The 27,458-nt window shown below is 39.1% G+C and overlaps 2 protein-coding genes across 3 annotated transcripts in view; one reads left to right on the top strand and one right to left on the bottom strand.

Annotated features, from left to right (window-relative positions):
• NPEPPS (aminopeptidase puromycin sensitive) overlaps positions 1 to 27,148 on the top strand; it is a gene marked incomplete at its 5' end in the record, with an annotated part of 79,986 nt that extends 52,838 nt beyond the window's left edge. For both annotated transcript variants that reach the window (XM_084237728.1, XM_084237727.1), the window contains 14 exons: positions 507 to 671; positions 1,468 to 1,572; positions 1,996 to 2,056; positions 4,086 to 4,195; positions 8,658 to 8,721; positions 9,372 to 9,511; positions 11,591 to 11,725; positions 13,008 to 13,227; positions 18,248 to 18,390; positions 18,838 to 18,894; positions 23,766 to 23,873; positions 24,338 to 24,493; positions 25,044 to 25,091; positions 26,608 to 27,148. In XM_084237728.1, coding sequence (XP_084093854.1) covers positions 507 to 671; positions 1,468 to 1,572; positions 1,996 to 2,056; positions 4,086 to 4,195; positions 8,658 to 8,721; positions 9,372 to 9,511; positions 11,591 to 11,725; positions 13,008 to 13,227; positions 18,248 to 18,390; positions 18,838 to 18,894; positions 23,766 to 23,873; positions 24,338 to 24,493; positions 25,044 to 25,091; positions 26,608 to 26,760 — 1,665 coding nt within the window. In that variant the 3' untranslated portion in view covers positions 26,761 to 27,148. The remainder of the gene's footprint in view (positions 1 to 506; positions 672 to 1,467; positions 1,573 to 1,995; positions 2,057 to 4,085; positions 4,196 to 8,657; positions 8,722 to 9,371; positions 9,512 to 11,590; positions 11,726 to 13,007; positions 13,228 to 18,247; positions 18,391 to 18,837; positions 18,895 to 23,765; positions 23,874 to 24,337; positions 24,494 to 25,043; positions 25,092 to 26,607) is intronic.
• On the bottom strand, positions 20,361 to 23,662 carry LOC311172716 (large ribosomal subunit protein uL23-like; the record flags this gene model as incomplete). The annotated part of the gene is made up of 2 exons (XM_084236246.1): positions 20,361 to 20,809; positions 23,656 to 23,662. 2 exons carry the CDS (start codon positions 23,660 to 23,662, stop codon positions 20,361 to 20,363), a joined length of 456 nt encoding a protein of 151 aa, XP_084092372.1.
• Positions 27,149 to 27,458: the final 310 nt, after the last annotated feature.

Genomic DNA, 27,458 nt, shown 5'->3' with positions numbered 1-27,458 from the left:
CTTTCTTTTATCTAGAAAGTTTAATTTTTCAATCAGCAATGATTTTTTTCTGGTCATTATTGAAATTAGTTTCCAATTTTCCTTGTTTGGTCCTGGTAGCTTTCTGTTGTTCTTGTTTTTTTTTGTTTTTTTTTTCCCCCAAGAGAAGTTATAAGAGAAAACTAAATTTTATATGACAGTGTAGGGTCTTGCCTACATTTTATTCACTCTCTTCCCCTTTTCCATGTAAGGATTTTTTCCTCCCCCTTCTCTTTACTCCTTTTCTGCCACTAGTAGTGAAAACTTACTTAGCAGTGTTTTTAAATGCCCTTCAGGCATAATGGTAATATCTCCAGCTGCTTTTCTTCTCTTTTAGGCATCTCTTTTGTTCAGAGATATGAGTTATTTATGAAATGTTTTGAATTGAAAATTGGTAAGATTTTAGCGTGTAGTGAAAGAAATGAGTTTTTCAGATTAGCACAATGACAAGGTTTTTCTTTTTAACATATTTTCATCTTCTTTCTTAGGAATGGTGGACTCATCTTTGGTTAAATGAAGGCTTTGCATCATGGATTGAATATCTATGTGTAGACCACTGCTTCCCAGAGTATGATATCTGGACTCAGTTTGTTTCTGCTGATTACACCCGTGCCCAGGAGCTTGATGCTTTAGATAACAGCCATCCTATTGAAGTGAGCCATACTTTCCAACCAGTGGCATTTGTGCTTATTTTTATTGAAATAAGTAACTTGTTATAGAGATACTTGGGACTGAAAAGAAAATTGCATGGGTGATTTCACTTGTTTTTATAGCATATTATTTCCAGTCTGTAAGATTAAGTTCTAATTGTTTCTTTTCAAGGTAGGCAATATAAAAATGTGATTTTTGTAGAGGCAAGTAATTTGTGCCCATAAGTATTCACTAAGTAGATTTTTATGGTTTTTATGAGACAACCATACATGTTAGGTAATATGCGTAAGAGAAAACATCATAATTCCATTTATTCAAAGAAAATTCTGAACATTTTCTTTGTTGTTGTTGTCTGTTTTTATGTTTTAATTCTCTTGACTTAGCTTATCCTAGTTTATTCATATGAATTTTGCCTCCAGAGATCTAGATTTAGTCTAGCTTGACATATTTAACCAGGATTCTATATGTCATTACCATTAAAACAAGAAATCAAATGTTTTCTCTCCTCTCTCACTTCCCGTCTTAATAAACAGACCCATAGTGACTTACCTCCTGTCAAGACAGAGTCAAGACTGGAACCTGGGCCCAAGAGCTAGTGGGGATTGTGTTCTATATTCCAGTTTTTAATATTAGTTACTATACTTTTTTTTAAAAGGATGATCATTATAAATTATGAATGAGCTAAAGGCAGAAATATATCTTATGAGTTAGAAGAATTTTCCTAGAAAGCTTTTTATGTAATTCAGTATTACAGGCTGTCTGCTTCCTGTCATAACCCTGAATCACACTGTCTGCCAGGTCAGTGTGGGCCATCCTTCTGAAGTTGATGAGATATTTGATGCTATATCATACAGCAAAGGTGCCTCTGTCATCCGAATGCTTCATGACTACATTGGGGATAAGGTAAAAAATATTTTAAAAAATTTTTACATTCTTTTATGTTGAAAACATAGGGTTTTGTTTTTTTTTTAAAAAAAAAAAAGGTCTGATTTTATCTAGATTTTCTAAATATTTTTTCTAGAAATTACTTAGAAGGATATTATTCCACTCTGACTTATCTTCACTTCTTTTTATGTTGACCTCTTTTACAAATGATGTGCAAATATGTTTGGTAGTGGGTGGGAGAGTGGTATAAAACTTAAAAGCAAAGTTGAAGGCAGAGTTTGCATTCTTAAATAAAAGGCAGTAGACACTAGAGGACTGTGTTTTTCAGTAAATCTAACACTCAACTAATTTAGGTACATTCGTTTTTGAAAGCTGAGATGAAAATATACTATAAATCCTAAGGTCTGACTCTCCTGGATTTTAACCATTGTGTTTTTTCAGGACTTTAAGAAAGGAATGAACATGTATTTAACCAAGTTCCAACAAAAGAATGCTGCCACAGGTAATCTTTAATAGCTTGAGATAGAAATGAAATAAAATGTTGACATTGCTATCCAGGGTGATGAATCATTTTATCTTTTTTCTAAATGCTTAACTTTTCATGCAAGGGTAGAAAGTAAAGTTGGCTTATTGAAGCCATGTGTTAAGTTATAGTTCAGCATGAATCAGGATCCAACTGTCCCTGTGGTCCCCCTCCAGTAGCCTGCTTTCCATAACTCAGTGTTTTGCCGCTTTAAGAGTCTAAGGAGTTCTATTTACCTTACTAAAGCTTGTTATTTTTGGTCATTTGTTGTCTTTGTGGCCCTAAATTGATCACTAGCCATTATATTTAGCTGCAAATTAGCTATTTTTAGGAGTGAACTTGTGGAATTAACAAAATTTCAGTGAAGTCTTAAAATTTTTAGCTTATGATGGTCTATAACTTATGAGATAGCAGGGTCAAAAGGAAGAATAAAAGTGTAATAGTTGATTAAATATGAAGAAGAGCCAGAGTCAAGAGTTTTGAGTTCTTTTGTGAACCAAGACAGTTTAAAAATGTCATTAATGTCTAATAGAAAGAATGACAGAAATTCAGAGAGGCCTGGCCGTGGGCTGTACCTGAGGTTTGTGACCTGTGAATTAAAAATACAGTATCTGTTCAGGACATGATGTAACTGTGACTCCCTCCCACCCCCCTACCCCCCCACCCCCTTGTAAATTTCCATCATCTTAGTTTGCAAAATAGTAAGGCATTCTGTTCCTTAAAGCAGGGCCATAGAAAAATGGGCTTTTGGAAGTTTTGTCTTTTGCACTCATATATAATGTATGAGGAAAGAACCTCGTACTTCTTAAATTGTAATGTACATAGTCACCTGAGGTCATTTAAAAGGTTTCTAATTCAGTAGGTCTGGGCTGAGGCCTGAGAGTCTGCATTTCTAACAAGCTCCCAGGTGAAGCCACTACTACTAATTCATGGGCCACACTTTGAATAGCAAGACCTACTGTGTAACTTTTTGTTGTTGTTATTTATGAAAGGCATTTGGCAGCTTAAATACTTTTCAGTTCCCCGTCCATGGCTTTCACCTTCTTGCTGCAGTTTGGATTTCTGTCTGCACTGCTCTTCCCCAATTCATGCCCTCCTGATGAGAATGTCATCCCTCAGCTGGAGTTCTGCAGTTGCCAACTCACTCACTGCCTCTTGACTTGCTTTACTCCCTTTGATTTCAGTTCTCACTGTGAGGCCCACATTTATTTCTAAAGTGAATATCTAATTGTATTGTCCTATTGATGCACATTCCCTTCGCATTACAGTCTGTTTTCTTTGTAAGCCAGTCCTGAGCACTGCAGCCCCTGCCTACTAGTTTAGCCTCATCCCCTCTTACTTCCCCATATGTACCCTCTATCTTCAACTTATTTGAACATATTATTATTAATGATACTGTCTTTTCTTATACTTTCCCCTTTGTGCACAGACCATTTATCCTTTCTGATATGCCTTTTCCCCCATCTAATGAACCACTAACTCTTTAAGGTACAAACCAAAAATCAGCTCTTGGATTTCTTTGGATTTTTCTTTAAGTGCCTTTCCCCTATTCATGCCCTCATGTAGCATCTGTCACATTAGAGTGCTGTTTGACTAACCCTCCCTCCAATGCTGTTTGACCATGTGGGTTTTGCTTTAACCTGATCAACACTGAATATTTGTTAACTTCTACAAGTGAGTGGATTATAATGGTTTTAAGTTTGTGGATGATTGTTTAGTAGTGATGTTGAACTTGTTTCTATTCTTGTTTGAACTTTTGTTTACTATAATTTTTAAAAAATATATAGAAATTAAGAACATCTTAAAATATGAAACCAGTTTTTGTAATAGACTTTACTTAATGGCGAGGTAAGGGGACACAGTTAATTTGGCCCACTGAACCTGAACCTGAAAGAACCAAGGAGTTGGTCGGCAATTCAGTGTTAAGGATTACATGAGTTTTATGGTTTGTGTAAGAAAATAAAAACATAAACATTTTAGGTTTTCATTGTTTATGTTTATCATCTAGAGGATCTCTGGGAAAGTTTAGAAAATGCTAGTGGAAAGCCTATAGCAGCTGTGATGAATACCTGGACCAAACAGATGGGATTTCCCCTGATTTATGTGGAAGCAGAACAGGTAAACTTATAAAAAGTTCTTCATCTGATATTATATTAAATGAAATTCAATAGTGTTATCAAATTTGCTTTTTTGTATTTTTAACTATTCTAGGTGACTTTTCAACCAGTTCTTGCATTCTCTCCTCAGTGATTTCTTCTTTTTTTTAATATTTATTTATTTATACACACAAGAACCAGGGTACAGGCCAGAGGTGTGGGGGGGTAAAAGGATTCACCAGAGACAGATTGGGGAACAGAACAGGCATATCGACCAAAATACACTGCTGAGAGGAGCAGTGGGCGAATCAGGAGAGGTCTGCTGTGCCATGTGGTCAGTTCCCTGATTGGGGATTTAATTTGTGCTGCAGCGGCTGCTGGGAGCTTCATAGGTTGCGTCCCAGCCCCCTGCACCACCAGGGAGGCCCTCCTCAGTGATTTCTTATCTGTATATAAAAGTTTGCCTCCCACATCATTAACATTCATGCTTATGGTAGGAAACAAAATGTTGCCTATTCTTACTGTCCCGAAGAAAAACACTGTAAACTAGCAATTACAGCTCTCTAAACATCAAGTGTGGCTTAGTCCAAGAATGCAAAGTTGATTTAAAGTAAAATAACAATCATAGTGTGGCCCCTAGTCACTACATAGACATAATCACCTCAGTAGATGGAGAAAAACCATTTGGAAAAATTCAATACCTATTTATAATATTATTCTTTAAAATCAGTTTTTAATGTTGGTTGGATGGTAATGTGATTTTTGATCAGAATTTTTTGCACTAATATTAGTTCACCTGTTAACTGAATTCAGAGAAAGGAACTTCAAAATCAGAACAGGACTGAGAATTACACATCAGTCTTAAATGCTTACTGGAAAGTTTGACTTTACTTAGTTTAATTGTATAAAAATGTTCTCTTAAATGTTTTTTGCCATGGTTTTGTGAGCTGCATGGGGAATTACTGTTCCTTTTTAGGAAGAAGGTTCACAGTTCTTTTTTGATAAGTATGTGTTCTTCTTGTTCTGCATTGTCCACAAAGTTTCACAAAGATTGTCCTGATGTGTCAATCTATGTTAAATTAGTAAATTTGCTTTTCTGTACTTTTAAGAATTCAAGATAACATTTATACCAGCCCTGTGCTCTCAGAATCCATATTTACACAGTACATTTCATTGCTTGTAAGTTACCCTGCCAAAGCCACATGAATGTATTTTATAATAAAAAATACATGTTGAAGGATGTTGCAGTTAGATTGGCTGCAAGCATTTGAAAAGGCAGTTTAGGGACTGCAAATGATCCTGTCTGGTGGGAAAAGATATCTAAGTTCAGTGAGGCACCACTTGGACTAGGATGTTTCTTTCTGGTCTTCTTTCTCCACTTTGGACTAGTCTATTATCGGACATGACTGAACAAACATGACATTAATATTCTATGTAGAGGGCCTCCCTAGTGGCGCAGGGGTTAAAGGCACAGCACTCTTAAGTTATCTCTAGCCACTGCGACTTGAGTCCCATCCCCAGCCAAGGAGAGCCAACCCACATGGCGCAGCAGACCTGTCCTGTTGTACCTGCTGCTCCCCTAGCAATGCATTTCTGTACATCTGCCTGTTCTCCTCCCTACTCTGTCTCTGGTGAATCTTCTCACCCCCCACACCTCTGGCATACAGCCCAGTTCTCGTGTACATACATAAATCTTTTTGTGTACATAAAAAAAATCTTTAAAAAAGTATTCTATGTAGATTGACAAATAGTTTTGATTTCATCTGTTTTAAGAATAATAACGGCCTCCCCCGTTGGCGCAAGTGGTTGAGTGCCACTGTCCGCAGACTCTGCAGCGCCGGTTCCATCCCGGCCAGCCGGCCAGGGTCCCACAGGGCACAGCAGACCTCTCCTGTCTCGCCCGCTGCTTCCCTCAGCAGTGTAGTTCGTCATTCTGCCTGTTCTGTTCCCTGTTCTGTCTCTGGTGAATCCTCTCATCTTCCCGCGCATCTGGCCTGTACCCCGGTTCTTGTATTAAATAAATAAATAAATCTTTAAAAAAGAGAGAGAGAGAGAATAATAACATACAAAGGTGATTGTTCCTTTTTGTGTTTGGGGATTTCATTGCCTCTAAAACTATCAATACATTAAAACTATTAAACCATTTAGTGATTTCACATAAAGCAGACTATTAGGGCCTCCCCGGTGGTGCAGCAGTTGAGCGCTGGGCTGCGAAGCTGCCCACAGCCTCTGCAGCACCTGTTTAATCCCCGGCCACCGGCGAGGGTCCCACATGACGCACAGACCTCTCCTACAGCGCCCGCTGCTCCCGTCAGCAGTGTACTTTGTCAGTCTGCTTGTTCTGTTCCCCTCTCTGGCTCTGGTGAATTCTCTCATCCTCCCGCGCTTCTGACTGTACCCAGTGCTTGTATAAATAAATAAAAATCTTTAGAAAAAAAAAAGTTAAAAAAAGTTAAAAAAAAAAAAAAGCAGACTATTAGACCATACATTTTTTCTTCAAACAGAGCATGCTTTCAAGAGTGTGATAGTTTATTAGTTTGAACAGAGGATGCTGCTAATACTCCACTTCCATTATTATTGGCATTCAGTTAACTTTCCCATCAAGCTGCTTTCAAGGCCTTATTACTTTCTTTGTTGTTTTTTGTCACATACACAGCCAGAGTCATCCTTTATTTTACATTATACTACAAAGCCTGTGTATGACTTAATCCTTTTAAAGATAGCACTCGGCAGGGCCTCCCTAGTGGCACAGGGGTCAAAGACACAGCATTATCAAGCTGTCAAGCTGTCACCAGCCACTGCAGCACAAGTTCAATCCCTGGCTGGCCAGGGAGCTAACCCACATGGTGCAGCAGACCTCTCCTGTTTCGCCCGCTGCTCTCCTCAGCAATGTCTTTCAGTAGATCCACCTGTTCTACTCCCCACTCTGGTGAATCCTCTCATCCCCTCCCTCCCGCACCTCTGACCTACTCCCCAGTTTTTGTATGCAAAAATAAATAAATCTTTAAAAAAATATATAGAGCTCTGCAACATATAATTTCTTGATCACAATCTGTTTCTCACTTATATTCCCTAATTTTAAATGGTTTTGTTTCATCTATTTCTGAATTGATTTAGAAATTACCTTTAAATTTTTTCAAGGAAATCTATATTACATATAACTTAGCAGTAATATAGTGTACGTTCATTGGTAGTTTATGGCATCAAAGTGGCCATTGCTTCCTCACTCAAATTTTTAGTTTTTAAGATTTATTTATTTATGCATACACAAACTGGGGGGTATAGGCCAGAGGTGTGGGGGGGTGGTGAGGGGATTCACCAGAGACAGAGTGGGGAACAGAACAGGCAGATCGACTGAAATACTCTGCTGAGGGGAGCAGCGGGCGAGTCAGGAGAGGTCTGCTGCACCATGTGTAACTCCCTGTCTGGGGATCAAACCTGTGCTGCAGTGCCTGGGGATAGCTTCATAGGTTGTATCTTAACCCCTGGGGCCACCAGGGAGGCCTTGTGCCCAGTTTCTGTTTTGTTGTTTTTTTAAAAAAATACTTATTATATAAGCACTGGGTACACTCAGAAGCGCAAGAGGGTGAGAGAATTCACCAGAGCCAGAGCGGGGAACAGAACAAGCAGACTGACGAAATACACTGCTGAGGGGAGCAGCGTGCAGCAGGAGAGGTCTGTGTGCCATGTGGGACTCTCTCCAGCAGCCGGGGATTGAACTGATGCTGCAGAGGCTGCAGGCAGCTTTGCAGCCCAGCGCTCAACTGCTGCGCCACCAGGGTGGCCCTGTGCCCAGTTTTTAAAGGTGTTATTTAAAATTTTCTAGGGGGGCCTCCCTGGTGGCTCAAGGGGTTGGGACACAACCTATGGAAGCTATCAGCAGCCACTGCCGCACGAGTTTGATCCCCAGCCAGGGAGGAGACCCATATGGCACAGCAGACCTCTCCTGACTCGCCCGCTGCTCCCCTCAGCAGTGTATTTCATTCAGTCTGCCTGTTATGTTCCCCACTCTGTCTCTGGTGAATCCTCTCACCCTTTACACCTCTGGCCCGTGCCCCAGTTCTTGTATGCATAAATCTTTTTTAAAAATAAATAAAATTTTCTAGGGCATATTAACTAATGATAAAATAAAGCAAATGACTGCTTGATGAAGTATTTTTTAAAATATGGGCTTGTCTTTGTTACTTCTAACTTCTTAGTTTGTTTTTTTTTAATAGTTTTTACAGTCCCCCCCCCCCATCTTATTGCAAATCTCATCCTTTGAAACATGATGTGTGCTCCTTTAATGCTGTGATTCATTCTAAAAATTTGCATTCTGAGTATTGAGCCCACATCCTAATGCAATGTTGCTACTTTTCATCGCTGCATCAGGAGGCATCTTGACTATACTGGTTTCATCTCCTATTTTGTCAGAGAAATATTGCCCCCTCCAAACCAAGAAAGAAAGTGTTACTACCACTATGGCTTTTGTTTTGCTGCTTTAGGTAGAAGATGACAGGTTACTGAGGTTGTCCCAGAGGAAGTTCTGTGCCAGTGGACCATATGTTGGTAAGCAAATAACCATAAACAGATGTTGATGAGTGAATTTGGATACCATATAGGTAGTGTTTCAACTAATAGGAAATAATTAGCCATTTTAAAATATCTTTCATCGAATTAAGTAAAAATAAGAAAACAGCAACAGAATAGAAATGAAATCTAAGGAATCATAAAGGGGGGATTCCTGGTATACTTGTAGTGTCACAGATTTTAGATTGTAGTGTCCTAGATTTTAAAAAATTCTTTGTCTCTGTGTGTTATTGGAGATTCTAATGACTAAAGAAAGGAACACCCAAGAAGTGGTATCTCTAACCTTAATCCCTAGAATAAGACTTGGTAGGCATTATGTGGGTGAGTAGATTTTTTTCCTTTAGGCATAATAAGTAAATAAATATATAAACCCAATTATTATTTAGATTTATTATGTACTGGTCATTGTGTTAAGTATTAAAACTAAACCTTATTTTATATTCTTAGCCACCTTATAGGAGGATTATATCCACTTTATATCAATAGATGAGGGAGTTAGAATTAGTTAAATCGCCCAAGGTCATCCATCTGATAATATAAAGAGTAGTAATTCAACCTTACCTGACCTTCCGTCTCTTACACTGAGCAATCCTTTTTCAAGTTTTCTATTTGTTGTTCTTGAATTAAAGGAGAAGAGTGTCCCCAGTGGATGGTTCCTATCACCATTTCTACTAGCGAAGATCCCAACCAGGCCAAACTGAAAGTTCTAATGGACAAGCCAGAGATGAATGTGGTTTTGAAAAACGTCAAACCAGACCAATGGGTGAAGGTGAGTCCAGAAATGGCATGGCTATTTTTACCTAAATTGACTTATTCCTCTCACTTTCTGCATGCATTTTATGGCTAACTCTAGATTCTAGTGTCCTCTAGTTTAGGCCAGGGCTTGCAAAACAAAAAACGATTGTGTGAAATGTAAGGCAGATTTTCAAATGATATTGCCTAACTGTTTTCCCTTATGCTAGGTAAAGGAGTGGTAGATAAACAGATAAAGGATAGAGTTAAAGAGGGGAAAAAATAGACTGTGTGTAAAGTCACATTAACTAGATGTTTGTAGTCTAGTTTTGCAACTAGATGATGTTTGCAACTTCAAACCACCCTGTCATTGTAATGACATGTTAACTTCAGTGATGTGTTGTCATCGTTGTGTGTACAACTATAATCAAGTGAGATCAGACATAGAATAATCCGCTTGTGTCACTGACCTGTGAAATTCCTTTGGCTGGTGTTTTAAACCTACTTCACATAAACAACAGCTGATAAATATTATTTTTCATTATTCTGTACTTTGTACTTGTCAAAATGAACTCATCTACTACAAACTTTTCTCCCAGTAGTTACCTAATAGTAGTTTTACATTGTCTCCGGCTTTTGTGCTTTTCTGAAAAGAGCTGTTCCACCCTCTGTTTTAGTTTTTTAGATATATTTTAAAAATATTCCCAGTGGAATATTATGTTACCACCTGAAATTAAAATCTGGAAAATTATATAGCAATATGAAAATTTTCTTATAGATGAGAAAAAGTTATAATTAGGTAAATAGAGGTGTATCCTACAGTAAAAGATAAAAGAAACCAAAAAATAAAGTTGTATTGTGGCTATTTTTTTAATGTAGATATGTGAGTAGTACCTTATTTACTTTGTATATTATTTTGCTATTAAAATATTTTCTCTATTATCAAAAATATTTTTGACTGTTGGTAAGTAGTATATAGAGAATAATGGTAGTCTGATTATCTCACTCCAGAAATCATATGAAATTTTTTTTATTTTTATTTATTTATTTATTTTTTAAAGTTGTGGCTAGTGTTTTTTTTTTTTGTTTTTTTTTTTTAAGATTTATTTATTTATTTATGCAACTACTGGGTACAGTCAGAAGCGCGGGAGGGTGAGAGAATTCACCAGAGCCAGAGCGGGGAGCAGAGCAGGCAGAAGGACCGAAGTACACTGCTGAGGGGAGCAGCGGGCGGCAGGAGAGGTCTGTGCACCAGGTGGGACCCTCCTCCGGTGGCCGGGGAGCAGCCGGGGATCGAACTGGCGCTGCAGAGGCCGCGGGCAGCTTCGCAACCCAACGCTCAACCGCTGCGCCACCGGGGAGGCCCTGAAATTTTTTTTAAAACCATGTAATTCTCGGGCCTCCCCGGTGGCACAGCAGTTGAGCCCTGGGTTGAGAAGCTGCCCACAGCCTCTGCAGTGCCAGTTCGATCCCTGGCCACCAGGCAAGGGTCCCACATGGCGCGCAGACCTCTCCTGCTGCCCTCTGCCCCCCTCAGCAGGTGTACATCTGTCTGCCTATTCTGTTCCCCGCTCTGGCTCTGGTGAATTTGTTCACCCTCCCACGCTTCTGACTGTACCCAATGCTTATATAAATAAATAAATAAATAAATAAATAAATAAATAAATAAATAAATAGATAAATCTTTTTAAAAAATAAAATAAAACCATGTAATTCTCTAAAATCTGTACCTGGCACTTGTTATTCTGTTGAGGCTCTTGGCTCAATACAGTGTTTGCAAAGGTTTAGTCTTCCTCAAAGATGACACACTGCAATCTACTGAGATTAGAATAAAAGCTTTTCACATTACTTTCTCCTTCCTCCCCCCGTATTCTTTGCATTGTCCCTCATTCTGCCCCCCACCCACTATATTAAATTTCTGTTTTCTTTTGCCTCTGTATTCATCTTTAACAGATAATTTCTTTCTGTTGTGTTTTCATTATAATCTGTGTGTTAGATTACCATTTATGATCTTAATTGTTTTTCACCTAAACCCAGAACTCTATTCATACCTACAAAAAAATTGTTTTAAAAATAAACAGAACAGTTTAATAATACCTATTGGATGTTTTTTCAGTTAAACCTGGGAACAGTTGGGTTTTATCGGACCCAGTATAGCTCGACCATGCTAGAAAGTTTATTACCAGGCATTCGTGACCTTTCTCTGCCTCCTGTGGACCGACTTGGATTACAGAATGACCTCTTCTCCTTGGTGAGCCTCTCTTCCTCCAGTACTATGGTAGATTTTGTTGATCAAAGGATTTTATTTTCCTGGAATGTCTTACTGAAATACAATTAGAAGAACACAGTTCTTCCTGAAAGTTAAACACCTTTGGGACCAGAGAAAATGACTAATTATTAATTAACAGGACAGGATTGACCTGTTTGGTAAATATAATTTACCAGAAACAAATCCCATTTCACTACTCCTAAGCCAGCTTTTTGTAACTATACTTAAAGCTATTCTTTGTAAGGCAAAATTTCATTTTAATAGAAATAGATAGGCGCCTTAAGGAAATTTTCCTACTGATTTTTTTTAAATGAACTCAGTGATTTATATATTTTAAAAATATTAGTTGTACTTTGTTCACAAATTCTAGAATTTTTTAGCATTCTGTTCCACTTAAAATTTAATAGTCCATTAGCTTTAGAGTTATATTTGGCTTTATTCCAGAAAGAATTTAAGGCAAAAATTATTAGTATTATCTCTATGACTCCAACATAGGATAGACAGTTTGCAGATGTCTTTGTGATAAAATTGTCAGATTCTTCCTAGTGTTCCTTTAAATTGGACTTGAAATTTTCCCTCCCCTCTGCAGTAACTGGTTTTGGATTCCTCCTTTGTATAAAACACAGATTAGCATTGATGCACAAAACCTCACATCTGCTGATCTCATTGGTGAGAGAAACCTGTCCCAGGAGAGTTGTGTGTTTGTGCAGTTGGCTGCTGTAACATAAGTTCTTTTTCCTAACTCTATTGGTTAATTCTGAAAGGAGTCTGAGTTTGTAGTGCCTACGGGTTTGCATTCTCTTAGAAATGAGTAAAAGACAGGTTGAAATTGGTTGACACAGTTTGCAGGTCCAGTTTTGAAAGAGCTCCTGTCAAAAACTAAACCCCCAACTACTTTTGCAACTTTTCTGATAGTATGAACATTTTCAAAGAAAAACAATGCCAAGGCCTCAGAAACCAAATAGAAAGAGGAAGTTGACTTTTTCTTTCTCTGTTTTTATTTTTTGTTGTTCTTCCCAAATTGGTAGCATTTAAGCATATCTTTTTTAAGGTGGCTCTTTTATAAATAGCAAAATAGTACATGAGGAATGTTGTCATGATGTCACTGTTACTCTCACAGTGTTCTCAGCTTATAGTCTCACTTTCTTTAAACCAAAGACATGACTAAATAGCAATAGATAAGGCCAAAAATGTATGCTTGTATTTTTTTTTGGTTTTATTTTTGTTTGAAGACTAGATTAATTTATGTTTTTTCCTATCCCAGGCTCGAGCTGGAATCATTAGCACTGTAGAGGTTCTAAAAGTCATGGAGGCTTTTGTGAATGAGCCCAATTATACTGTATGGAGCGACCTGAGCTGTAACCTGGGGATTCTCTCAACTCTCTTGTCCCACACAGACTTCTATGAGGAAATCCAGGAGTTTGTGAAAGATGTCTTTTCACCTATAGGGGAGAGACTGGGCTGGGACCCCAAACCTGGAGAAGGTAATAGATGTACTGAATGGGGAAAGAATTGACTAGAAATGGTCCTTTTTTAAAATTTTAATCATTTTATTGAGGTAACATTGGTTTAAACACTGTACATGTTTTAGGGGTATAGGTTCACACCTCTTCAAATGTATGTTACCACACCATACCCACAACCAAGGAACCAGTAACCCTCCACCACAGTCCATTTGTCCCCTTCTCCCCCCACCTTCCTCCTCTACAGTGAGATTTCTAGGATTTGTTTGGGTTTAGTTTTAACCATTTGCTTTGAAGAGGATCAGAGATAAAGGGTTAGACTAAAGAGAGATGTAGGGTCAAGAAGGAATCAAATTAGATCATCCGGTACATGTCTTTCTCCTTCTCACTTAAGAAATTGGTCCTTTTTAACTCAGCTGCAGTTGTTAGCAGTATCAATAGCATCATCTTTGTATCTTCTGGGTGTTGCTTTATATTCAGCTAGCCAGAAATTAAGACTTACTTTTTTAATCCTACCGGTGTAGTTAATATGTATCATCAATATGAAAACAGTGGTAGATATGTTGCTAAATATGCTTTGTACACAAAACAAATGGTGGACATAGCCTTTACAGAATTCTAAAGACCCATTTGTAGTCGAGAAAAGCCAAAGGAAATTTTGGGTTAAAAAAATGTGTTAGTATCATAAATTCCAGGCACCTTCCAGACAACCTGTGAAAATGCTGCAAGGCTCAGGCCAGTCTTCTGAATGAAGAAAGTTATTTGCTTCTTATTTGTGTTCTCTTCTCTGTGGGTATTTCTGTAATTATATATGTACTTCTATGCTGTTATTTAAATGTTGGAAAAGGTGATTTGAGTGCTTTAAATAGAATAATTTTCTACTATCCACTAATAATCAAAGGTGGTATTCCTCCTGACCAGCCTTTATATGGGAGTCTTTTGCAACAAGAATAGTAACTATAATTACCTAGAGCTCTCTCTCTTTTCTTAATTGATTCAACAAATATTTATGCACCTAGTAAGTGCCAGGCACTATTCTAGGAGCTGGTGCTATAACAGTGAACAAAAGATTGTTCTTCATGGCTTACATTCATAGTGGGAGACACAGCAAACAAATGTCTAATACTCTAGGGGGCAGCAAGTAAAATTAAGAAAAATAAAGTTAGGTAAGCGCTAAAGAGCAGGAGTAGTAGGAACTGTGTGTAGAAAATGGTCAAGGAAACAGTGATGAGGTGATCCTTGAGCATAAGTAGAGACCTGAAAGAGAGGGCTGAGGACATCTATAGGGTGAAAATAGTCCACACAGGAACAGCGTATAAAGCCCTGAGCCAGCAACATGCTTGGCGTGTTCAAGGAATAGCAAGGAGGCTAATAAGGTCATGAAGGATAGAATCAGTAAGGGACAGAGGGGTGGGAAGCAGGTTAGCTCCTGTAGGACCTGTGGGCTATAGTATGAAAGTTTTCACTTTCACGTTTAGTGATAATGGGGAACTTAACTGAGAGTTTAAACAAATGGTCATGACTTGATGTATCCTGTGTGAAGAGCAGGCTGAAGGTGAAAAGTGAGAAAGGAAGCAGAGACACAAGTTAGAAAGCTGTCTTGTAATACAGTCGCTGGTAGTTGCAACCAGCACTTGTAGATATAAATTTGGTGTATGTTTTGAAGTTATATCAAACTATTTGGTGGTGGACTGACTGCACAGTGGAGGGAAAAAGAAGTCTTCAAATTTTGTTTTGAAGAACTGAAAAATGGAGTTGCCGTATGCAGGGATGGGAAAGATTGCCATAGAATCAGGTTTGGGTACAAAAGGGCGCCAGGGTATGTTAAATCTGAGGTCCTTTTAGACATCCTAGTGGAGAGTATTATGCCCCAAAGTCCAGGTTACATTTAGCGTGCAGTGTCATTTAGCATTGACACTGAAGGTTGTTTAGGCTTGAGTGTAGGTGGAAAAACAGTCTGAGCACTGGCACTAAGGTGGACCAGAATCGAGAAATTGGATAGAAAAGGAGCCAGGAAGGAAAACTGACTGGCAGTGAGGTAGGAGAGTCACGAGGAAGGGGGTGTACTGAGCTCTGATGACTGCTGCTCCAGGACAGGCTAGCAGCAGCTGGAGTTTGAGGAGTGGTGGCAAACATCTTCAGAACAGGAAGAGAGAAAAAGGAAACAGCACAGGTGGGCAACTAATTTTGGTTTTTTTGTTTGTTTGTTTTTAGATAGACAACTTTTTTTTTTTAATATTTTTTTTGATTTATTTATTTATTTATACAAGATTGATTGATTGATTTATACAAGCACTGGGTACAGTCAGAAGCGCGGGAGGGTGAGAGAATTCACCAGAGCCAGAGCGGGGAGCAGAGCAGGCAGAAGGACGGAAGTACACTGCTGAGGGGAGCAGCGGGCGGCAGGAGAGGTCTGCGCGCCATGCGGGACCCTCCTCCGGTGGCCAGGGAGCAGCCGGGGATCGAACCGGCACTGCAGAGGCAGCGGGCAGCTTCGCAACCCAGCGCTCAACCACTGCGCCACCAGGGAGGCCCTAGATAGACAACTTTTTAAAGAAATTTTACTGAAGAGGATCGGCGTTAAAGGGATAGACTGGAGAGAGATGTAGGGTTGGGGGTTAGGGGACAATATTGTCTAAGGTGGAATATTTTGTAACATGTTTCTGTGCTGATGAGAATGATGTAGTAGTAATAGAAAAGTTCATTATGTGAAAGAGAGGGGTAATTATTGGAGTAGTAATGACTGAATAGTGGGGAGGGGTCTGGATCCAGGACACAAATGGAGGAGCTGGTTTTAGACAGGAACACAGACCCATAGCAACAAGACTGGGAGGAGGAAGTAAGTATATGGAGACAGATGCAGAGAAGTTGGTAGATGTACTTTTCTTTCTTTCTTAAGATTTAGTTCATTTATTTATGCATACAAGAAAGGTGTAGGCCAGAAGTGCAGTGAGGCAGGGTTGGGGGGAGTGAGAGGATTCACCAGAGACAGAGTGGGGAGCAGAAATAGACTGCTGGGGGGGAACAGCAGGCAAGATAGGAGAGGTCTGCTGCACCATGTGGGTCAGCTCTCTGGCCGGGGATTGGACTCATGCCTCAATAGCTCTATGACTGGCAATAGTTTGATAGCGCTGTGACTTAACCCCTGCACCACCAGGGAGGCTCTGTGCTTTTCTTTCTTGATGATTATAATGTGAACCTTTTGGGGCTCAAAACAGGGAGAATGTCTTTAGTTCCCTAACTTTATAGATGAAGAGTCAAACACAGCAAAATAAAACATTGCCTTGCATCACATAGCAAGTCAGTGCCAAAAATTGGTAGTTCTTATAAGAACCTAATTTTATCTGCTAATCTGTATTTTTTAAAACTTGTTTTTTAATGAGTTATGGTTTAAGTAGAGCAAAACACAGTTTGAGTGTTAATGATCCAGTGACTTGATAAATGCTACATCCCTATCACTGCAGAAGGTTGCTTCAGGCCCTTCTAGTGTCAGTCCTGCCTTTCAAGTGTCCCCCCCCCAACTCCCAGCCCCCGGCCCCACAGGCAGACATAATTCTGAATTCTTGTACCCTAGATTATTATTGTCTCTCCTAGAACTTTGTATAAATGGAATCATAATAGACATTTTGTTCTTCTCCCTGACTTCTCTCATTCAGTTCTTAAGCTACAACCAGGTTGTTCCTTTTTATTGCTGGGTAGTGTTTCATTTATGAATATGCCACAATTATTTGTCCATTTTACTGTTGCAATCCATTAAATTTGTGTACTGGCATTAATTTTTTTTTTTTTTGAGATAACAGTATACCATAAAATTTACCTTTGTAAAGTATATAGTGTAGTCTTTTTTTTTTTTTCTTTTTTTTTTTCTTTTTTTTTTTTTTCAGTACAGTCATGAGGTTGCATAGCTGTCATAACCCGACTAATTCCAGAACAGTTTCTTTACTCTCAGAGGAAACTCCACACCCATTTGTAGTCACTGCCCGCTCCAGGGCAGCACCATTCCTGGGAAACCACTAAACTGCTTTCTGTCTCGTGGATTTGCCTTTTCTGGACATTCCATGTAAATGGAATTATACCCTATGTGGCCTTTTATGTCTGGCTTTTTTCAGTTAGGATAATGTTTTTAAGGCTTATTCATGTTACAACATGTGTTAATACTTCATTCCTTTTTGTAGCCAGATAATATCCCATTATATGGGTATACAACATTTTGTGTGTCTATCACTTGATGAATGTTTGGATTATTTCCACCTTTTGTAGGTATATGTTTTGCTATGCTATGAATATTTACTTGTATGCAGGTCTTTGTATGAATGCATGCTTTCATTTCTCTTGTGTCTACCAAGGGTAGAATTGCCTGGTCATAGGGTAACTCTGTTTAATCTTTGAGAAATTGCCAGACTTTTCCAAGTGTCCATACCATTTTACACTCCCACCAACAATGTATAAGGGTTCTAATTTCTCCACATCTTTGCCAACACTTGTTATTGTCTGTCTTTTTGATTCCAGCCATCCTAGTGGGTATGAAGTGGGATCTCCTGTGGTTTTAATTTGCATTTCCCTAATGATCAATGATGTTGAACATCTTTTTATGTGCTTATTGGCCATTTGCATATCTTTGGAGGAATGGATCCATCAGATTTTGATTTTAAAAATTTAAGATTTCAACTTATTATACACAGCATGCTAGTTCTGTAAGTGGTCTTTCTCTGAACTTTGGGTCAAAACTTGCATGATCTGAGCCCCTTTCTTTCACACAATCCTTAGAGCTGTAATTACCTAGACTGACTGAATATTTAGTAAATTCAGGTAGTTGGCATTTGTGACTGTAGACAGCAAATTTATTTGTTTGCCTAGTCAGTTTAGCACTTCACTTTACTTTTACAATTTAATAAACTTAAATGTTTCTCTCAAGCACTAAGGTAAATTGTGTTTGTTCAAGATTGTAGACGTGGTATAGCACAATTATAATATATCCAGGTGCCATATTTGTGAAGACAGACTTTTAAGTAGTTCTGTGTTTCTTTTACTTCTCAATCAGGTCACCTAGATGCACTCCTGAGGGGCTTGGTTCTGGGAAAACTGGGAAAAGCAGGACATAAGACGACATTAGAAGAAGCCCGTCGTCGGTTTAAGGATCACGTGGAAGGGAAACAGATTCTCTCTGCTGATCTGAGGAGTCCTGTAAGTTTTTATAGCAAATTACCTTGATTTCTTGGTCACTATGTCATTCTATGTAGCGTGGAATTTATTTAATAGTAACCAAAAATGACCTAAGTATTGACCAACAAATTATTTCTGACTCTTTTTAATTAATGTATGTTGTGTAAGTGGGTGGTAGCCAGCTTTTCATTTGTTTAAAAATGCTTAATCCACACTATGGTGCTGAAAGGTGATTATCAGTGCACATCCCCCCTGAGAGAGCTGGTGTGCTCTGCCGTTAGTTACTGTCAGTGCATGCCACCTACCTTTTTGGTTGTTCATGTGGACTCTTATCTGCTTGCCACAGTATATATGTAGCTTCCACATGTAGTTGTTTTTTGTTTTTTGTGACTTGCATTGTCTTTCCTTTACATTAGAAATTTGGAACATAATACATTTAATCAGATGCCTTCTTTTTGGTTCTTGTAGGTCTATCTGACTGTTTTGAAGCATGGTGATGGCACTACCTTAGACATTATGCTAAAGGTGAGGATATTTGGCAGGGGCTCCCATGTCCTGCTTTTGAACTTGGATTGACACAGAGTGTGAGCTTTGAGTGGTTAAAAAAGGTCCTGGCAAAAGAAATATATGTAAACAAGCATACTGTAGACATGCAGTAGTAATCAACGATAGCAGGAAGATGTTTGTTCATGTCATACCAACAATACAATGCCAAGTCATTTTTTTACTTCTTTTAATTACTCACAGATTTGTGTACCTTACATCCTAACATGGAAATACTCTTTTTGATTTAACAAGTCAAGTTCTTAAAAATGTCCTCTTCAATGTAAACTTCCTTGAGTTACTATGTGTTTTGAAAGGACTTTTAGAACCATTAAACAAGACTTTAAACCTTGTTTAAAAGGTTGTGTGCTTAGGAAAGGGATAGATGATCAGATGTCTCAGCTATTTGAGCTATTCTAGTATCCCCTATGAATGAACAAGAAATTAATTCACCTGCCTGTGTAGCCTCTGTAGTTTTCCCAGAGTGTTTAATATATAATTAAACTCTCACTTAGAAGTAGATAGGTAAAACTTTCCATGTCCTATAATGGCAGTGATGTATTTGAAAGTCCTAAGCCTGGAGCTGCCATCTCCCATTCCTGTCCATGCAGTTATCAGTCTTGAAAATTAACTTGACCATGCTGATTGCTTTGAAGGTGAAAGGAGCTGAATCTACCTCTTACTATCAAATAAAATGTATCTGAATAGCCAGATCACCTGTCACACTTATAAAAGTCCTTGCATTAAAAGATCCACACTGGGGGCCTCCCCGGTGGTGCAGTGGTTGAGTGCTGGGTTGCGAAGGTGCCCGCAGCCTCTGCAGCGCTGGTTCGATCCCCGGCTGCTCCCTGGCCACCAGAGGAGGGTCCCACATGGCGCGCAGACCTCTCCTGCCGCCCACTGCTCCCTTCAGCAGTGTACTTCGGTCCTTCTGCCTACTCTGCTCCCCACTCTGGCTCTGGTGAATTTTCTCACCCTCCTGCGCTTCTGACTGTACCCAGTGCTTGTATAAATAAATAAAAATAAATCTTTAAAAAAAAAAAAAAAAGATCCACACTGGGAGGGGTAGGGGAGTGAAAAGGATGGGAATATGCTTACTAACACCTTTAATGGTTGAAGAACACTTCTCTGATCTCAAGCGGATCAGAGTTGCAGATTCAGGTTTTAGTATTAAATAAATCTATTTAATCTAGTCTTAAATAAATCTATTTAAATGAGTAGTATATATGATTATACTAATTAGCGTATTTTGAAAAATGTAAACTTCACTTAAGAAGCTGTATCTCAAAATGTTTTGTTTACCCATCTTGTACAAGGTCTTCCTATTTAATATAAAAGTTATACTTTGGTTTTAACCTTTCAACTAAAATACATACAGCCCTTTTCATTCTTTTTTTTTTTTTTTTAAGGTGAAAAATTGTATTGAGAATTAGCCAGCTGGAGTCAGTTTAGATGATCCCAATTTTGTTGGCAACATCCAAAGCATCATAGTCAGGAGGAGTCAGTCGAACATAGGCCTTCTTTTCTCCATCAGGTCTGATCAGGGTATTGACCTTTGCCACATCAATGTCATAGAGCTTCTTCACAGCCTGTTTGATCTGGTGCTTGTTGGCCTTGACATCCACAATGAACACAAGTGTGTTGTTGTCTTCTGTTTTCTTCATGGCTGACTCAGTGGTAAGAGGGAACTTGATGATGGCATAGTGGTCAAGCTTGTTTCTCCTGGGAGCGCTCTTCCATGGATATTTGGGTTGCCTTCGGAGTTGCAATGTCTTGGGCCTCCGAAAAGTGGGTGAAGTGCGGACCTTCTTTTTCTTATGGCTGTGGACGCCTTTCAGCACTGCTTTCTTGGCCTTCAAAGCTTTTGCCTTGGCCTCGGCTTTGGGAGGGGCAGGGGCTTAGACAAATAAAGAAATTTAGAGTACAGAATACAGAAATGCGTCATTTCCTGCCTGAAGACCAGCAGTGGGCACACTGTGCCACATGTGCATCAGCAGTTCCTTTGGAGACATCACAAGTCTCAGGCTATTAAAATTTTTCCATCATATGCACCTTTTCATTCTTAATATCCTGTAAACCTGTGCACTATAAATCATGTATTTCTTTACATATTTAATGAGATATTTTGTATTTTTTTTATTTCTGTAAAGATAGGAGACAGAATAGGGCTTCTTAAAATTTCATAATATACCTCGACATTTTCACCTCATGGCATGCTTTTAAGAATTTATTCTAGAGCCTCCCTGGTGGCCTAGGGGTTAAATCTCAGTGCTATCACCACAACTGGCCTACATTTCAGGGGACTGCAAAGGCCTGAATTCAGTCCCTGGTCAGGGAGCTGGACCTCTCCAGTTTCGACTGCTGTTCCCCTTAGCAGGGTATTTCAGTAAATCCATCTGCTCTGCTCCCTACTCTGTCTCTGATGAATCCTCTTGCTGCTCCCTCACCCTGGCACCTCTGTGGTACACCCCAGCTCTTCTACACAAAAATAAATAAAATTGGGCCTCCCCTGGTGGCGCAGCGGTTGAGCACTGGGCTGTGAAGCTGCCCGCAGCCTCTGTAGCACCGGTTCAATCCCCGACCACCGGCGAGGGTCCCACATGGCGTGATAGACCTCTCCTGCAGCGCCCGCTGCTCCCCTCAGCAGTGTACTTCGTCAGTCTGCTTGTTCTGTTCCCCGCTCTGGCTCTGGGGAATTCTCTCACCCTCCTGCACTTCTGAGTGTACCCAGTGCTTGTATAAATCAATAAATCAATAAATAATCTTGGGCCTCCCCTGGTGGTGCAGCGGTTGAGTGATGGGCTGCATAGCTGCCTGCAGCCTCTGCAGTGCCTGTTCAATCCTTGGCCGCCAGCAAGGGTCCCACATGGCGCACAGACTTCTGCCGCACCTGCTGCTCCCCTCAGCAGTGTATTTCGTCACTCTGCCTATTCTGTTCCCGGCTCTGGTGAATTCTGTCACCCTCCCATGCTTCTGACTGTACCCAGTGCTTATATAAATAAATGAATAAATTAATCTTTTTTAAAAAAATAAAATCTTAATGAAAAGAAGAATTTATTCTAGTATGTATATTTACTAATGTTTGCATCTATTTAACACAAGGGAACTTTAATTATTGACAATAATTCAGCTCTACTATGTAAAGAACTCTAATGAAGGCAGATTCAGGGCTTTTCAGGAAACCATTCCTGAAAGATGAGAAGTGTTTTCTTTTGGTAATTTAGGAATAATGAGACTGAATAAAAAATAACTTTACTTCAAAGTGTATTTGAAATACAGTATTATGGTGCCATCTAGTGGATTCTAGTTTAACAGGTTCTTCTGGGTTGAGGAGGGGAGGATGAAGCAAAAATGCTTCCTGAAAGCCAGAGTTCACTTCAGACCTGGAGTCTTGGAGCTGAAAAGGACCTTAGAAATCATTTGTCCACCCCCCTCCTTTTACGGGAAACTGAGACCCGGAGAGGTTAAGGACTGAGTCAAGATCACACAGCTAGTTAGAGGCAAAACTGGGACTAGAACCCAGGTCTCCCGACTTCCTGTTTTGCCACACTGCTGCTCAAAAGAGTCCAGAGGAAAGGAACAGGAAACTGGGAGCTGTGGTGGGGTCTCCACATGCTGGTCAGTGTTAAATCTTCAGGGGGAAAATGGTCAAGACAGTCTGTAAATTAAGTTGTCGTGGAGAGGTATCTCATATACATTTCATAGTTCTGATTGTTAAAAAATATATGGTAATATTTCTTTCTGGTTATGATAAAAGATTTTGTTTCTCTACTATGCAAGATTTAGTGACTATAAAAGTACAAAGAAGACAGAAAAATTTACCTTGAAAAATTTAAATAAATGGGTTATAAAAGTAGCATGTATAGTATGATCTTATTTCTGATTGGGTGATGTAATTATAGTAATAATTTAATTTTTTTTTAAAGATTTATTTTTATTTATTTAAGAGGCATGTTTTTTTTATTTATTTATTTGTTTGTTTGTTTTTTGTTTATACATGCACTGGGTACAGTCAGAAGCGCGGGAGGGTGAGAGAATTCACCAGAGCCAGAGCGGGGAGCAGAGCAGGCAGAAGGACCGAAGTACACTGCTGAGGGGAGCAGCGGGCGGCAGGAGAAGTCTGCGCGCCATGTGGGACCCTCCTCTGGTGGCCGGGGAGCAGCTGGGGATCGAACCGGCGCTGCAGAGGCTGCGGGCAGCTTCACAACCCAGCGCTCAACCGCTGCGCCACCGGGGAGGCCCAATAATTTAATTTTTTTTTTTTGCTTCCCTACCTACTATTCTGCATTCAGCATGTGCTGTTTTTGCAGTTAGGAAAATGTGATGATGCGTAATCCCAACTGATAAGAAGCCATCATTAATTAATGCTAACATTTTGATGTTTTAGGTTTTCCCTCCCTTCAAATTAAATGTTTTAAAATGTAGAATCATTTTGCTTTCTCTACTTCTCCCACTTCATATATTAAGAGCATGTGTGTTATTAAATATTCCTAGGATGTTACTTTGAATATTACATCTTATATATATTTTTTACTACTATAAATTAAATCGCTCCTCAGTGGTATCATTGACTAGTTTGTTCATCTAACAGAGTATTAAACATGAATGATGTAAACTTGGCCCTAGGATCCTGGTGTTAAACTGCTCAGAGCTTACATAGTTCATATAGTGAACACTCAACATCTAGTGACAAATTTAGTGCCCAGATATCTTGATACGTATTCTTTCTTGCTAATTTCATACCCTGCATTCTTTGCCATTGAAAATGTAGAACAAAAGTTTCTTATTGGGAGAGAAGCACATGACTTCCATGGGAGAGTTAACTGTCTCTATCATTATTTTTTTCACTATAGCTTCACAAACAAGCAGATATGCAGGAAGAGAAAAACCGAATTGAAAGAGTCCTTGGGGCTACTCTTTCACCTGAATTGATTCAAAAAGTCCTCACATTTGCACTTTCAGTAAGTTACAATGAAAACTACTTTTATAAGGAACTGTTTCCAGCTGGTCTGTGGCAAGTGTTTGATTGAGTATCCTCTTGATTAACCTTAAACCTAAGCTGAGGCTTCCCTAGGGGAAAACTAGAGTGATTTTTTTTAAACCAACTTCTGTATCACCATCTAGTGGTAGAGGAAATAAACTGGAAAGCTGATTGATTCCTGTGCCTACTTTCTTGACCCTGTAGAAGTCTGAGCAAATCTCTTGTTGAATAGCATGTTTGTAGTGTCTCTCAATACCTCATTCTGAGATTGGCTTATCTTTAAGTTAAAAAGTCTCCTCTTTGCTAGAGTTTTCTGGCCAGTTACTTATAAAACACAATGAATGTCTTCAGTATGATTACTTGGGTACCTTGAAAACATTGGCCTTTCTGGCACCTGAAGTTGTTTTAGATACAGTAGACTTTTAGTTGTTTTTCTCCTTTTAGGAAGAGGTACGTCCACAGGACACTGTATCAGTAATTGGTGGAGTGGCTGGAGGCAGTAAGCACGGAAGGAAGGCTGCTTGGAAATTTATAAAGGACAATTGGGAAGAACTTTATAATCGATACCAGGGAGGATTCTTAATATCCAGACTAATAAAGGTATGTGAAGATTTTATTTCAAGGAGCTTATTGTCGTGAATGATATTGAAAGACATCCATGATTCACTGTACTCATAGATATTAGATCGTAATAGAAGTTTTCTTAAATATTTATTAATTTTATTAAATGAGTTCACCAGGGGCCTCCCTGGTGGCGCAGGGGTTAAAGTCCACCAGCCACTGCGCTTGAGTTCGATCCCAGGCCAGGAGTTAACCCACATGGCACAGCAGACCTCTCGCCTGCCTTGCCCGCTGCTCCCCTCAGCAGTGTATTTCAGTACATTCACCTATTCTGCTCCCCACTGTCTCTTGTGAATCCTGTCACCCCCGGCACCTTTGGTCTACATCCCAGTTCTTATATGCATAAATAAATAAAAATCTTAAAAAAAAAAAAAAGAATTCACCAGTACCAATCCTGCATCCTGTGGAATAATATGAAGTTGAGAGAAAATAGAACTTTAAAATTTTGTTACTGTATTTATTTTATGGTAAATGGATGTTCTTAGCCACTTTTAGTTGCTCTTAGCTAATTAAACCTTTATTTTTTCAGCTATCAGTTGAGGGATTTGCAGTTGATAAAATGGCTGGAGAAGTTAAGGTAAGGAAATTACTACTTACTTTTCAACCCACTAAGTAAAACCACTAACTAACCAAATTGTAATCATAGATTGTTGGAGTAATTAATGTTGTACATATAATGTCTCCTTGTCTTGCTTGGGGAAAAACAGCTTAGGTTATATCTTTAATATCTGAAGAATTTATAATTGAAATAATCTTTGAGGCCATTGAAACAAGGTTGAAAGAATGGAACTTGGAGCTGGTAAATTTATGGAACTTGGTAAATTTATGCTCTCCACCCTGTTAGCTGTGACTTTGAGCAAGTTTTTTAACCCCTGTGACCCCTTTTCCTCCCCTGTAACGTGGGTAATGATACTATTACATCAACTCAGTAGCTGGAACAGAGTCCTTGTTCTTTTTCTCTTTTTAGTGACCATCATAGTCTTTTGGCGTGCACAGGGAGGCCAGGCAGCTCTGCAGGGCTCTCCTGTGCCTTGCAAAGCTTGATAATCAGTTGATGTCATTGCTGATCAAGTTCATCATGTGGGGGACAAATCTACACTAATGAGGAAATCTTAACTTTAAACCTTCCATCATCTTTAATTGAAAAGTGTTTTTAAAATGTTACTTTCAACTTTTTCCTGAAAGCAGGGAGGAAGGGTTGAATTTAGAAGTTCTGAGAGCTTTAACACTGTTTGGTTCGTTCTGTGAACTGTTAAGAAGTAAGATTTTAAGATTTCAGATCTTAAGACAACAGCAGAGGACTTAATCTCTGCCTGCGTTTAATTTATTTGTGTATTGTATTATACATAAAATAGTTACCTTATTGTAAAGGCAATAAGTACTCTGAGCTAGAAATACATATAATGGATTTTGCTGGCCAGGCAAAGCTGAGGTTGGTAAGGGACCAGACCATGAAGGGCTTTGTAGGCCATATTAAAATTTTCCTAAGAATGGAAAATCCTTGAATGTCTTATAAACAATGGAGTGACCTGCTCTGATTTGCATTATAAAAATTTCAATCTGCTAGAGTATGGAGAATGTCTTAGAACGAGGAGGAGATGGTGTTGGGCAGCCTGTCCAAGCAAGAATGATGTAGTAATTTGTAGAGGATGGAGTAATTAATGAGAGAGATCCATGGGCTTGATTTTGGTCATCTTTAATTTAACAAATATTTGCTGAGTGACTTGTGTTAAGAATATATTTAGGGACGGAAGAAGAGTCAGGGATAATTCCCAGGTTTCTCATATGGAAATGGTGGTACTGTTTGTAGAGATTAACTTGTAGAGAGGACACCTAAAATAAAGGTCATGGGTTCTGTCTCTCTGCTTTTGATTGGGTTTTAAGCATATACTATTTGGGGGAGAATTCCTGTATGCAGGTCCAGGGAGTGAGTTGTTTTGTTTTTTTTTTGGCCTGGAGGTGACGGTCTTAATGTTCATGAATGAAGCTTGTGAATCCTTTACAGATTAGTGTGTATTTTTCCTGACCTTCGATACTACTAATTTCTTACTAATGCTTGTAATGATGTTACATTCTGGGTTGTTTTATACCAGGCTTTCTTCGAGAGTCACCCAGCTCCTTCAGCTGAGCGTACCATCCAGCAGTGTTGTGAAAATATCCTGCTGAATGCTGCTTGGCTAAAGCGTGATGCCGAGAGCATCCACCAGTATCTCCTCCAGCGAAAGGCCTCACCACCCACAGCGTGAACCCTGAGCATGCCGCCACTGCGGTTCTGCTGCTTCACTGCAGGGATAAGGTGGAGCTACCGAACAGCTGATTCATATGCCAAGAATTTGGAGTCTTCTTTCAAACCAGTGGGGGTTGGACAATGAATGTAGTTAACTGGTTCCTGCTCACACTCCAGAATTAAATTCTATTGAAAAAGGAAAATCAGCAATTCAGCAAAAAAATAAAAAGTAAAAAATAAAAATGTAAATATGATAGTAATAAAATAGAGCATAACGAAACTGTGAAACTTCCTGAAGCCTTGTCAGTGGTTAAAAGTATTTAACACTCTCCTGTTAATGACAGATGTTCTGTTTTTATAACCTACCAAAAGGAAACTAAGAGGCTTCTGGGTGAAGAGGATTTTTGTGAAGTGGGTTCTGCGAACAGCCTATAAGCCAAGACTAGTGTCCATCGCTGGGAATGGTTCAACATGAAAGGCCGGTAGCTGGTATAACATAGTAGAGTCTGTGCATACTTCCCAGTGGGTTTTCTGTTTGTTTTTGGTTTTGGGCATGGGGACTGATCAGGAATATGTATTTTCCTGTATAACTCAATCTGAACCAAGGATTGTGGTTTTCCTCCTTGCCTTCCCTTCTGTGTGACCCCTTGGCCAAAAAAAAAAAAAAAAAAAGTTTTAAAAAAAAGTTAAAAAAAAAAACAAGCCTAACCTGGTCTG

The sequence above is a fragment of the Talpa europaea genome (assembly GCF_964194135.1).
Source record: "Talpa europaea genome assembly, chromosome: 7".
Classification (NCBI taxonomy): domain Eukaryota; kingdom Metazoa; phylum Chordata; class Mammalia; order Eulipotyphla; family Talpidae; genus Talpa; species Talpa europaea.
The sequence above is the reverse complement of the archived record's forward strand: the minus strand, read 5'-3'. Positions and strand labels throughout refer to the sequence as shown.